Consider the following 13,191-nt stretch of genomic DNA (forward strand, 5'->3'; position numbering starts at 1 on the left):
GGAAGGACCGCGGTTCGATCCCCTGGCATCCCATATGGTCCCCCCAAGCCAGGGGCAATTTCTGAGTGCTTATCCAGGAGTAACCCCTGAGTATCAAACGGGTGTGGCCCGAAAAACAAAACAAAACAACAACAAAAAAAAAGAATCAGAAAAAAAAGCTAACTCAAAATGTATTAGACTCATATGTTAAAATTCAATCCATAAAATAAAGAGAATGTATAGGCAAAATGCAAAATAATTTTAAATTTCAGTGATATCTTTAGAGTTTAAAATTCAGTAGAAAATAAAACAAAAGTAAAATTAAATGATGGGGTTAAATTAAGCTAAAAGGCTTCTACACATTAAAAGAAACCATAAAATGAAAAAGCTGACTTGTTAAATGAGAAAAAATATTCACACCATATATCCAAGATAAGAGCTCTCAAAATTTAACAAAAACGGGGATAAAAGCTGAACAGACAATTCACTAAGGAAGACATTCAGATAGCTAAAATATATATATGAAAAAGTCTCATATTTATTATTAGGGAAGTGTAAATCAAAATTTCAATGAGAGATCACCTCACCTTTTTATAAGGACAGAAACAGGAAAAAACTAACATTTTAAATTGAACTGTAGTGAGTGAACCCAGGCAAAACCATGGCTTGGAAAAAAAAGGGGGGGTGATGGGGACTGTTGAGCAGAAGAGCACAACCAACTGTGGTGGTGTTTGGACTATAAAAGTGTCATTTTGAATCAAACTGATGTGAGTGAACCCAGGCAAGAGTTCAGTTGCTCTGCTTTACTCTGATGCCGAGCATTTCTTTTAGTCAAGGAGCCCCCAAACAATACAAAAACAGCATCACACTACAAAGGTCAAAATAGAAAAACGATGAAGAACCCCACCACACGTTGTGACTGAAAATGATAGTTCTGAAGACTCAATTGCTATCAGCCACCTATATAACCTCTCTGATCAGGACTATAGAGAGGAGATGTTAAGGTTGTTCAAAGAACTCAAAGAAACCATCGAATGGACAGCCCATTAATTTAAGAGGATCTGAGAGTAGAAACTGAGAAAACTTCAAGCAGAAATATAAAGACTGGGGGCTGGAGTGATAGGACAACGTTGTTTGCCTTGCAAGCAGCCGACGCAAGACCTAAGGTGGTTGGTTCGAATCCCGGCATCCCATATGGTCCCTGTGCCTCCCAGAAGCTATTTCTGAGCAGATAGCCAGGAGTGACCCCTGAGCACTGCCGGGTGTGGCTCAAAAACCAAAAAAAAAAAAAAGAAAAAAAAAAAAAAAGAAATATAAAGACTGAAAAACATCACAGATGAACTGAAAACCTCCTTGGAAAGCTTCATCAGCCAAGTAACAGCTCTGAGTACAGAATTACTGTATTAAATTTGAGCTGCATAACACCTCCATTTACCAGAAAAAAATGAAAAAAAAAAGTCTTCAAATAAATGAACAAAGATGGAAAATATCGTCAAAATAAGTGAACAGACAACAATAGACCTTTAGAAGAAGCTTAACGGGTGAACATAAGAATCATTGGGGACTCAGAGCACCAGGAAGAAAACCCATATGAAGAAGCAACAGTCAAAGATGTAATCACTGAGAAAGTCCCAAGGCTGAAGAAAGCTTTCGCCCACATCCTAGACACCCACAGAGCACCAGCTAAAAGAGATTCAAATAAAAGCACCTCAAGGGACGTCCTAGTCACAATGATGAAAACCATACATAGAGATAGAATACTGTATGTAGCAAGATCAAAAAGGAAAATTATATACAAAGCAGCAAAAATAAGACTAGCAGAAGATTTATCACAAGCAACACTCCAGGCCTGATGACAGTGATGCAATATAGTGAAAATATTCAACAAAACAAATGCTTCACCAAGAATATTTCAACCAGCCAGACTTTCTTTTGGACTTAAAGAAAGTATACACAAAAACATGGATAAGCAACAGCTCAGAAATTTTACAAACTCAAAACCAAAATAAAAAAAAAGAAATGGAAGGATCTATTTTAAGGAAAGGCAGACCCACTAAAAATACAAGCTCCTGGGGCCGGTGAGGTGGCGCTATAAGTAAGGTGTCTGCCTTGCAAGCACTAGCCAAGGAAGGACTGCAGTTCGATCCCTCGGTGTCCCATATGGTCCCCCCAAGCCAGGGGCGATTTCTGAGCACTTAGCCAGGAGTAACCCCTGAGCATCAAATGGGTGTGGCCAAAAAAAAAAAAACAAAAAAAAATACAAACTCCTAAAAAAGATGACACAAAATTCCATGACAATAATCTCTACAATGTCAATGGACTAAACACACTAAGAGACACAGAATGGAAAAATGGACCCAAAAAATGTGAATCCGACGTTTTTCTTCCTGCAAGAAGCATATCTTAATAGTCAGAGCAAACAAAGACATAAAGTCAAAAGTTCCAAGACAATCCTTCAAGCAAAAAATTCCCTTAAAAATGCTGGGATGGCCATACAAATAGCAGATGGCACAGACTTTAAGCTTAAAAAAAAATTAGAGTCAAAACCCCGCATTTTTTTTTGGCTTTTTTTATTGTAAGAATTTATTCAAGAGACAAAATTGATTAACATAATGAGGTAAACTAACATAACATAATATAGTGACATAACATAACATATAATATAATTGATATAATAATACATGTAAGTCAAAGAAAGTTTCTGATTAAAAACACAATTTTTTTCCATAATGGCTTACATATTTTTCACTGTAGTATTTTAGGTATATATTAACATTGAATCAGGGGAATACCCATCACCAACTATGTCCTCCCCCCCATTCCAGTTTCCTTTCTCCAACCCATATACCCCACCATCACCCCCTGGGCTGCTAGAGTAGGTGGACCCCTCTTTGTCTGGCTTACTATTAGTGATCACATATCTGTTTGGTTGTGGAACCTTCCCTTGTTTCCCCCTCTATTTAAGAGGCAGAGCTAGAAAAAAATCGAGGTACGTGGTTTTGTTTGAAGGCAAGAAAAGCAATAGATTGGGGTACAAAATAAAAGGAAAAAAAAGTCAAAAGTCAAATACGCTGAAAATGGGCTGAGTCCCTCTAGAGGCTTCCAACCTCAGTTTGAGAGAGGATGTGAAAAAGGTAATTGAGATACCACAATACAGAAAAAAATATCGAATTAAATAACCGGTGAGCACTACAGCAATAAAGACAGGCACCACACAATAGTCTCGGTTCTGAAATCAAATCATGCTCGAGTGCAAAAAGAAAGAGAAAGACAAGACAAAATAAAATAATATTGTAGACATCAACCGTAGTCTCCACACCAAAATAAAGACATCAAAAAAAAATCGATCAATCGATAAATAAACATGTGGGAAAATGATTGTTTTGTGCTTTTTTTTTTCTCCTTTTCTTTATCCCCCTGCATAGGCACAGTAACTATTGGGGGATATTGTAGAGGAAATTCCCTTGACCTAGGAGATACAGGGTTTCTCCATCCCTGAAGTATACTGTCATGGGATTAACTGTATACTCCTTGCATGATCATTTACTCTCCCCTTGCTGCTTTCGTGGTGTGTGGAAGACTTCTGCTTTGTCTTGGATGGTAAAATCAGACTTCTGTTTCTAGAGATCTTGGTGGCTGTGCAGCTCAGGGGATGGAGTTTATGAAGTCTTTCTTTGTGGTTCTAGCAATTATGCTTCTTCAGTGTCGTTTTAACCCATCTTCTGTAGTTGGTGTTCTTGGTCGTTATATTGCTCCTAGAATGGAGCCTGGGATAAAGTCTTTCGTTATGTTTCCAGAAGACCTGTTCAGTTGTGGTTGTCTCAGTCAGATTTCTGGAATTGGAGCTCTTGTTTGTTGAACAGAACGCATACCAAAAGCTAGGCTAGAGCTTTTTGTTGCTGTTGTTGTTGTTGGTCCCTGGATGCGTACAGTCCAGTCTTGGTTGCAACAACCAGTCGTCTGTATATAGCGATCTTGGCTTTTGCACAGATCAAAGGATGACATGTTTTCTGATTTTGTCTTATCGATAGCTGATGAGGAAGGACAATTTGCTCTTAGATCAAGTTGTTCCCATTTCCTCATTGTCAGGTTATCAATTTAGAACTGGCTCATGTTGGTGTCAGAGCAGCATTGTAAATGCCCTGGAGGGGATTTGGTTCCTGGAGCTGTTGTGGAGAACTCTGTCGTATCTATGTCTGGGATCCAGGAGTTAAGGCTGAATGGTCAGTGTCTAGTTCCATGTATGGGATCCAGGAGTTACGGCTGAACAGTCAGTGTCTAGTTCCCTGGAGCCTAAGTTGTTTTCACATGACATACATTCAGGGTGGGAGATGTCCCTGTGTTGTAAACAAGTATGAGTTCTTATCCCTAGTAGATAAAAGCTTGTTTTTATATGTACAATTTCCCCTTTGTTTAATATGTCTTTGCAGGAGGAAGTGGTACTACATTATATTGCTGGTGGATTTGGGGGGTGGAGAGTAAAGAAACCAGACTCCTGACAAAAACTAAGAATATATATGCTCACACATATCTAAAGGAAAAATAGTTTCTTTTAAAAAAAAAAGAAGATTAAATAAAAGATGTAATTAAAGGGATAAAGTGGGGTCAGGAGAGATAGCATGGAGATCAGGCATCTGTCCTTCCTGTAGAAGTGGGGTGGCTTAGAACCCAGCATCCCATATGGTCACCCGTGCCCACCAGGGACGTTCTCCAAGCATAGAGCCAGGAGCACCCTCCCAGCGCTGCCAGGAGTGACCCAAAAGAAGCGAAAACAAATCAAATCAAATAAAAAAAACTAAAACAAGACAAAACAAACAAACAAACAAAAGAAACTAACAAGAATAAAAAAGAAAAGAAAAAAAAAACAAAGAAAAAGGGGAGAAAGTGATACAGGAGATCACTTTACATTTGGGGAGAAACAGGATAAGAGGTAGTGTTATATAGGTCTATACTTATAATGAAAGAATAGGAATCCCCCTTGTCTTTTGAGATTTCCTTGTGAGGTGTGGGGTCTTGGGTAGATTTCTTGCAGTGGGGGTCCTCTGGAGCTAGTTCCGGTGTCAAGCCACTGTCCACATTAGGGAGAGGTGATTAGGAGGACCACACTGCATGAGTCTGTCGGGGTGTTGGTTATATTTTCTTGCCTGGAACGAGGTGAGAGCTTGAGTGGGTGTCTCTTCACTTGGGTAGTGGGTACTGGCTCGTTGTGGTAGGAGGTCTTTCTTGGTGCCTAGTGGATTAAGAACTGAGGGTGAAGAGTTAGAGTGGGGATATCGGGGGTGGGATTGAGGGCAAAACCCCGCATTTCTTTATAATCAAAGGATGTATACACCAGAAAGAAATCCCACTCCTAAACATATATGCACCCAATGAGGTGCTAGCAAAATACTTAAAGCAAAGATAAGTACAGATGGCCAAAAGGCACATGAAATAATTCTCCACATCACTAATCATCAGAGAGATACAAATAAAATCAACATCTCAGATATCATCTTAGATCACAGAAACTAGCACACATAACAAAGAATAAGAACAACCAGTGTTGGTTTTGATGCAGGTGAGAAAGGGACTCTTATTCACTGCTGGTAAAAATGTTGACTGGCCCAGCCTTTTTGGAAAATAAGAATATTCCTAAAAAACAAAACAAAAAACAAACAAACAAGAAATTAAGCTTCCATATTATCTATCAGTACCACCCTAGGGATATACCTACTCTAGGAACCCAAAAACACCATGCAGAAAAGCTTCTCTGCATCCTTATGTTTGTTGTGGCAATATTTACAATAGCCAAAACCTGCAAACAACTTAAATGCCTGACAACAGATGACTGGCTAAAGTAATAATAGTGGTACATCTACACAATGGAATGTGTATACAACTATGCAGTTTTTAGGAAAAAGTAATGAAATTTGCATATACATGGATGAATTTGGGCATCATTATGCTGAGTTAAATGACTCAGAGGGAGAGAAAGAGACAAAATAATCTCACTCATTGTGGGATATACAAATAATAAAGAATAGTATGGTAATAATATTCAAAGCCAGTAGAGATGAGGGACAGGAGGAGCAGTTAAAGGAGGCTTGCCACAAAGAATGCAATTAGGGTAATGAATGGTCCATGGTGACAGTGATATGTGGAATTGATCATTCTGGATAAGAAATGGATGCTGAAATGGGATAAAGTGATATACACAGTACTTCTTAATTAGAAATAGTACAAATCAGAGGGTCAAAAAAGGAAATAGAATGAGAAAGAGAGAGAGAAAAAGAGAGAGAGAGACAGAGAAGTAAAATGCCTGCCCCAGGGGCAGGTGAGTGAGGGTAGGTAGGAAGTATATTGATGATATTGGTTGCAGGAAATGTGCACTGGGGAAGGTGGCATACATTCTATGTTTAAAATTCAACCATGAACAATTTTATAATCATAATGCTAATATAATTAATTATATAAAATTTTTAAATTGCATCAAGAGGAACCAGAGCAGTGACGCAAGCAGTAGGGCATTTGCCTTGCACACGCTGACCTAGGACGGACCATGGTTTGATTCCCCTGCATCCCTTATGGTCCCCCAAGCCAGGAGTGATTTCTGAGCACATAGCCAGAAATAACCCCTGGAGTCACCAGGTGTGGCCCCCAAAACCCCAAAATAAATAAATAATTTTTAGGAGAAGTCATTTTAGACATTTTATTCACATGTCCACTTGAACATCTTGACAACAGGAAACCATGCTTCGACATATAAGCATGAATAGGTAACCTGAGTCTGTCAGTAGAGTAGTTGGAAAGATAAGAAAAAGTTGGGATAAGACACTAAAATGTTTTAAGTGAATGTAATTCAAATAAACATATAAGTGAGGAATACTCTTCTTTATAGGTTTCTTATTTCAGATATAGTAGTAGTAAATATATTATAACTTACGAAAACTAAGCTAGAATTTTTTTCTTTCAATAACATAAAGTGTTCCAACTTTTTTTCTTATATGTTGTCCTTCCCCCAGTCATACAGGTTTCCCCTTCATTTTCTTTCCATGCTCAGGGTTTACTTTTGCCTATGCTGAGGTACCACACCTACAGTGCTCCAAATGTTGTCCCAGGAATCAAACCAAGATCATATACATCTACATAAACATATACACTGTACTGTCTTTACAATTCCTTTTTATTGTATTTCTTCCAACTCTATGCTCTGGAATCCCTCCTGTTAGGGCTCAGAGGAATATATTTAGTGCCAGGAATTGAACAAGGATTTGCTTTAGAAAAGGCAAGTGCCCTAACTGATATACTACTGTATTTTAACCTGAGATTATATATATTTAAACAGTTCTTTCTTTTAGTGGCTTTAGTTCACCTAGATGATGGATAGTTCATTGTATTATTGTATGTCAAAAAGGCAGTCAATGCTATCCAGAGAAAGTCAGAGTGGCTTGCCAGAGGAAACAAAGTCTCTTGGGTAAGGAAAGAGCCCTTTTTCAGCTAATATACTCAGGGTAAAAATTATTCAATATATTTTGCCTACAGAAAAAAAATTTTAGTTTCACTTTAACTTTACATTTATTCTCTCTCCTAGACTAAGATGTCCCTAGGCTTTCTAAAATATCTATTGAGAGTCAATTATTATTTTAGTAGAAAATTTTGATTGTTATGTTTATATCTAACACTCATTTCATGCCTGAAAGATAACAAGCAATTAATATTACAGCAGAATATTTTAATCCTTGCATTTTGACACAAAGGACATTTAGCACAAAACACATTTTGACACAAAGAAAATTAGGCAGAAATTAGCATATCAAAATAAAATTAACAATGCTAAATTTAATGCAAAATTAAAAGTGTTAAATACATAAATTATGTATAGCAACATATTTTTATTTTTATAAATTTTTATTTATAAAATAAATTTATAAATTTATAAAAATTTATAAAATAAATATTTTTATTTAGAATTGGCTGAAGAGTTAGTTACCCATGGCTAGTAATTGTGAAAAATAAAAAAATTGATCTTGGACTAAATTTAATTTTTAGAAAAATAATTAACAGAACATAGAACTAACACTAGCTAAATTCTTATGGCAATATTGATTGAACAAAAATAGATAAAAAATATCCTATCTTCTTTTAATATTTTATGGGAAAACTGGACTGGGCATAATGACCACAGAGATATTCAGTGAAACAATTTTGTTGATGAACCATAATGTAGATAAAACAACTGATAGATCAAATCTTTAATATTTATACAAAATATTACTGTTTTTCATAAAGCATTACAAACATGATGGAAGTTGGAGCAGATTCATGAGTGAAGAAGAGGAAGAAAGTGGAGTTGGTGTCTAGAAATGAATTTAAGGAGATTGATGCTTCTGTTGTCACAGTGCCAAGATTGTACCCAGAGGCATTTAGGGTCACACTGAGGCCTTACATATAAAAGTCACTACTTTCTACCACTGAGACACCTGTTGCTTTAAGTAATTTAATCTAATAAAAAAGAATAATACGGTGATAGTTGGAAAATGATGAAGGTGTCACTGGAGACTTTAAGATATTTTTCTAGTGCCCAATATTATGTACCATTATGTCAGGAAGAAAATCCGTAGGAATAAGCAACAGTCATAGACATGATTGTTGAGGTTTCCAGAGATGAATATTGCATGCACCCATTTCTGGACACCCAAATAATACAATAAAAGAGACTGCAGAATAAAATATCCCAAGACATATTCTAGTCACAATGATGAAAACCATAGATAGAAATAGAATACTGAAATCAGGAATATCAAAAAGGTAATTACATACAAGAGATCATCCTTAAGAGTTACAGCAGATTTACCAGAAGCAATCCACCAGGTCTGAGGCAGTGGTAGAATATAGTTTAAAAAAAAAAACCCTCAACAAAATGAATGCCTCAGCAAAAAAATATCACCCAGTTAGACTCTCATTCAGGTTTGAAGGAAGGATACACAGTTTTACAGATAAACAACAGCTCAGGAACTTTACAGACTCAAGACCAACTTTAAAAGAACTGAAGAGGGTATTTTAAGGTAAGACAACCCACCACAAATACACCAAAGGTCTACCAAAAATTGGCAGACAATGCTGTGATAATAATCTCTATCAACTGCAATGGACTGAATGTACCAACTAAGAGGTACATAATGGCAAAATGGATCAGAAAAATGAACACAACAGTCTACTGCCTGCAAGAAACACATTTGAGTAGTCAGAGAAAACACAGACTCAGAGTCAAAGGTTAAAATAAAATCCTTCTAACATATGACATAGACTTCAGGCTCAAAATGTTATGAAATAGAGTCATTGCTTAATAATTGAGTTATGTATATGAGGAGGAAATCATTCTAAATATATATGCACCTACTGAAGTGCCAACAAAATACTTAAAATAACTGATATGAGACTTGAATAAAGACATCAAAATAGTAGTAGCGGGATACTTCAACAGCACTAGGTCATCTTTTGATAAATTAAACAAGCTAAAACTCACAAAGAATATACTCATTTTGAAGGAAGAAATGGAAGAGAGTGGATAATGAATTCATTAGTAAATTCTTTCAAACCGTTAAGAGAATCTACTTCCAATCCTTTTTAGGATCCTGCAGAAAACTGAATTGAAATATTCCTGAATAGTTTCTGTGAAGCTAAAATCACCCTGATACCAAAAAGAGATGAAGAAGCAACAAAAAAAGAGAAGTACAGATCAATATTCTAAAATACAGATGAAAATTTCCTCAACAAAATACTAGCAAATAGGGCCAGGACAATAGCACAGCGTAGGGTTTTTGCCTTGCATGGGGCAATCTAGGATTGACCTTGGTTCGATCCCCCAGCATCCCATATGGTCTCCTGAGCCAGGAGCCATGATTTCAGAGCACATAGCCAGGATTAACCCCTGAGTGTCACAGGGTGTGGCCCAAAAAGCAAATATATATATATATATTATATATACATATTATACATAATATACATATTATATTATACATACATATATATTAGCAAATAGATTCTAACAATTCGTCAAAAAGGTCATGTACCATGACCAAGTAGGATTCAACCCAGGGATGCAAGGATGAACAAGGATGGTTTAGCATATGCAAGTTATCAATATAATATACCATATCAATAAAAGAAAAATATGAATCATATATCATATAAATATAAAATTTATATAAAATATAAATCATATTAATAGATGCAGGGTAAGCATTTGACAAAACACCATGCAAATTCATGATAAAAACTCTCAACACGATGGGAACTGAAAGAACCTTCCTCAGTATAGTCAAAGTGCTTTACCACAAGCCCATGGCAAATTATAAGAAATTTTAATACTGTAAGAAATGTAAATTCTGATTCAGTGGCTCTCTCTGGGGGTGAGACAGTCTGCATATCCACAAATTCCCAGCTCTTATTTATGCCATGCCACAACACATTTTGAGTGGGAAGACTCAGCTATAACAACTAGGCAGGGGTGAATCACTGAAGCCTGAGTTATTAAAAAAGCATGAAACAGAAAATGGTGATCTGGATAGGGATATAGCTCAGCACTAAATTACTTGATATGCATCTGTATGTCTTAAGTATGAACCCTGCCAACACAGTTAAAAAAAGGTTGTTTATAATTGAGTTTTAGTCATACAGTGTCCAACACCTATCCCTTTATCAGTTCACATTTTCTGCCACCAATGTCCTTGCTTTCCCTACTACCTACCCTCCCTGCCTCCATGGTGACATTTTTCTTCTCTCTCTATCATACACACTCTCTTTCTCTTCTTTTTTTCTTTTAAACACTGTACACATGGATCTTTATATAGATAGAGATTTGAATTTTAAAACTAGGTATTATGCCAAGATAAAAAAATAAAAAGAAAATATTGCAAGTAAAATGAACTGGGGTAAAAAGCATCTGTAGGATCCCTGAGGATTCTTTTATGACTCTAAAGAGAAAGAAAATAGCCAAAGAGATAGATGAGGGACTAAAACACTTGCCTTGTTTGCAGTCACCATTACCCCAGATCTATTCTTGGCAAGAACACATCCCATGAGCATTGCCAGGAGTGATCCCTGAGACTACTGGGTATGCCAACAAATAGAGGAAAAGGTCGAAGGAGTATCAGCCAACTTAAAGAGTGTCCCAAAATTTCCATCAGCAGTTAATTATTACCAACCAAATATGGGTTAGTATAGAAGTAAATAGTATCACCTATTGTCAAGGATTCTCAGTGATCACTCCGTATATTGTGACTTACCATGGTGAGATTTCTTGTCTAAGTATACATCTGACTGATTTTCTAAGGAAAAAGCACAAAAAACAAAACTTTATTTGTAGGAGTTTATGATTCTGGACCTCTGTACTTATCCCTTCTTATCTTAAAAAATTTCTTGTCTGGAGCCTTTAAAACACACATTATATATACTTATGCAATATCCTTATATATCATATGTAATATGTAATTATTTATAATATATCCTTATATAATATATCCTTACATATAAAATCCTTATATATAATATCCTTAAACTTATATATATCCTTATAAATATCCTTAAACTTGTAGGATATACACTGTCCAAAATCATTGAAATTAGTATTAATATTAAGCACCTAAAAATTTCACATATAGATGATGAGGGTTATAAATTTGGAGGAAAAGAAGCAAAGCTCTTCCATTTTCATCCATTCTTTAAACAATGTTGATAATATTGAATAGTTTTGAAGAATTCAGTACCCAAAAAGAGGTATTCAGTTCATTTTTAATTCTGTTACTGCTTAGATCTTATAAGGCATATAAGTTTTGTAAAACTAAAAATATTGCATAATTTTGGGATTAAATATATTTTTATTAAATGACAGTGAATTACAAAGTTATTTATAGTTGAATTTTAGACATGTAATATTTCACCATCAGCATCAGTTCCACCATCAGCATCAGTTCCACCATCAGTGTCAACTTCCCTCTTCCCTCCACCAGTGTTACCAGGTTCCTTCCCATATCTCTACCTCCCAGCCATCATCTTAACAAACTCCTTTTTAAGTTTGGTTATTAAAATGTTGGTCTTATGATTCCAGTGTTGTTGACTCTATGCTTTTGGTGTTTAGCTTTGTCCTTCCTTACCACCACAGATTTCCCTGAATCCCCTTGATCCCTACCCCTCCATTATCATCTTTCTTCCTATTCACTCTCCTTTTTCTACATACATTTAATTAAATGCAGAGGACTGAGGATAGACTACACAAAAATAAAATATTTTTAATGCTTATCTTAACCACATTCTATGTGTCCTTTTGCTTTAACAAAGCTCCCACAGGATATTTATTATGGTAGCCAATACTGTTTGGATTATACAATTGTAGCAATTTTGCAGTATGGTATGAATGCCAGAAAGACTCCATAATGAAGAATGCTAACACGTAAAGGCTTTAAGATTTGAGTAACACTCACAGACACGTAAAATAAAGTAAAATAACCTCTTTATAAATATCCATTCCCTGAACTTTGTCAGATTTGCCAACCCAATTATGAAACTATAAAAAATATCTTAGATTTTTTTGAGCAAAAATTTCAACATGTAGTTTAAACATTAATGCTTCTCAGAAACGTGACTAAAAGTACTAAATAATTAAAGAGTAAAACTGATAAAAAAGTTTCCAGGAAAGTAAGTACTATTTTCACCTAGGAAATATAATAATAATTAAAATAGCAAGCAATTTCTGAATTCTTACTATGTACCAGGTGCCATATTTCAATTATAATATCTAATTTAATATAAAAACTTTTACTGTAGTCACAATAATATTCTTTCCAAATTGAAAAGCTGAGGCTCCCATCAGCAGTATAAGCCGCAGGGTTTCATCTTTGTTTCAAGTCACATAGCAAATAAGTGAGGAAGTAAAATTCGAATAGTCTTTTTGGCTCCAGAGTCTACTCATAACCGGAATAACTACAGTCTCTAACATTTATCACTCTGATATGTAATTAAAATGTATCACAAATGTATCATAAAGATTAATCATAAAATTTTCAGGATATTATCCACTTTATCACCTTTAAAAATAAGAAAGCTGAACTACATTGCTTAGGATGATACGCACGTTCATATGTTTTATTTGGATCACTTAGGTTGCAGACTTACTACTTGCAAAGCTAAATAATATTTCCCCAATGTTATAATAATGGCAATTTCTCTCTTGCT

The 13,191-nt window shown here is 35.6% G+C and overlaps 1 protein-coding gene across 1 annotated transcript in view; it reads right to left on the reverse strand.

Moving 5' to 3' along the window:
• SLC44A5 (solute carrier family 44 member 5) overlaps window positions 1-13,191 on the reverse strand; it is a 407,523-nt gene that overhangs the window by 160,303 nt on the left and 234,029 nt on the right. Inside the window, 1 exon segment of the mRNA XM_049772158.1 lies at window positions 11,247-11,288. Coding sequence (XP_049628115.1) covers window positions 11,247-11,288 — 42 coding nt within the window.

This window comes from Suncus etruscus, chromosome 4 (genome assembly GCF_024139225.1).
Source record: "Suncus etruscus isolate mSunEtr1 chromosome 4, mSunEtr1.pri.cur, whole genome shotgun sequence".
NCBI classification, from domain to species: Eukaryota; Metazoa; Chordata; class Mammalia; order Eulipotyphla; family Soricidae; genus Suncus; species Suncus etruscus.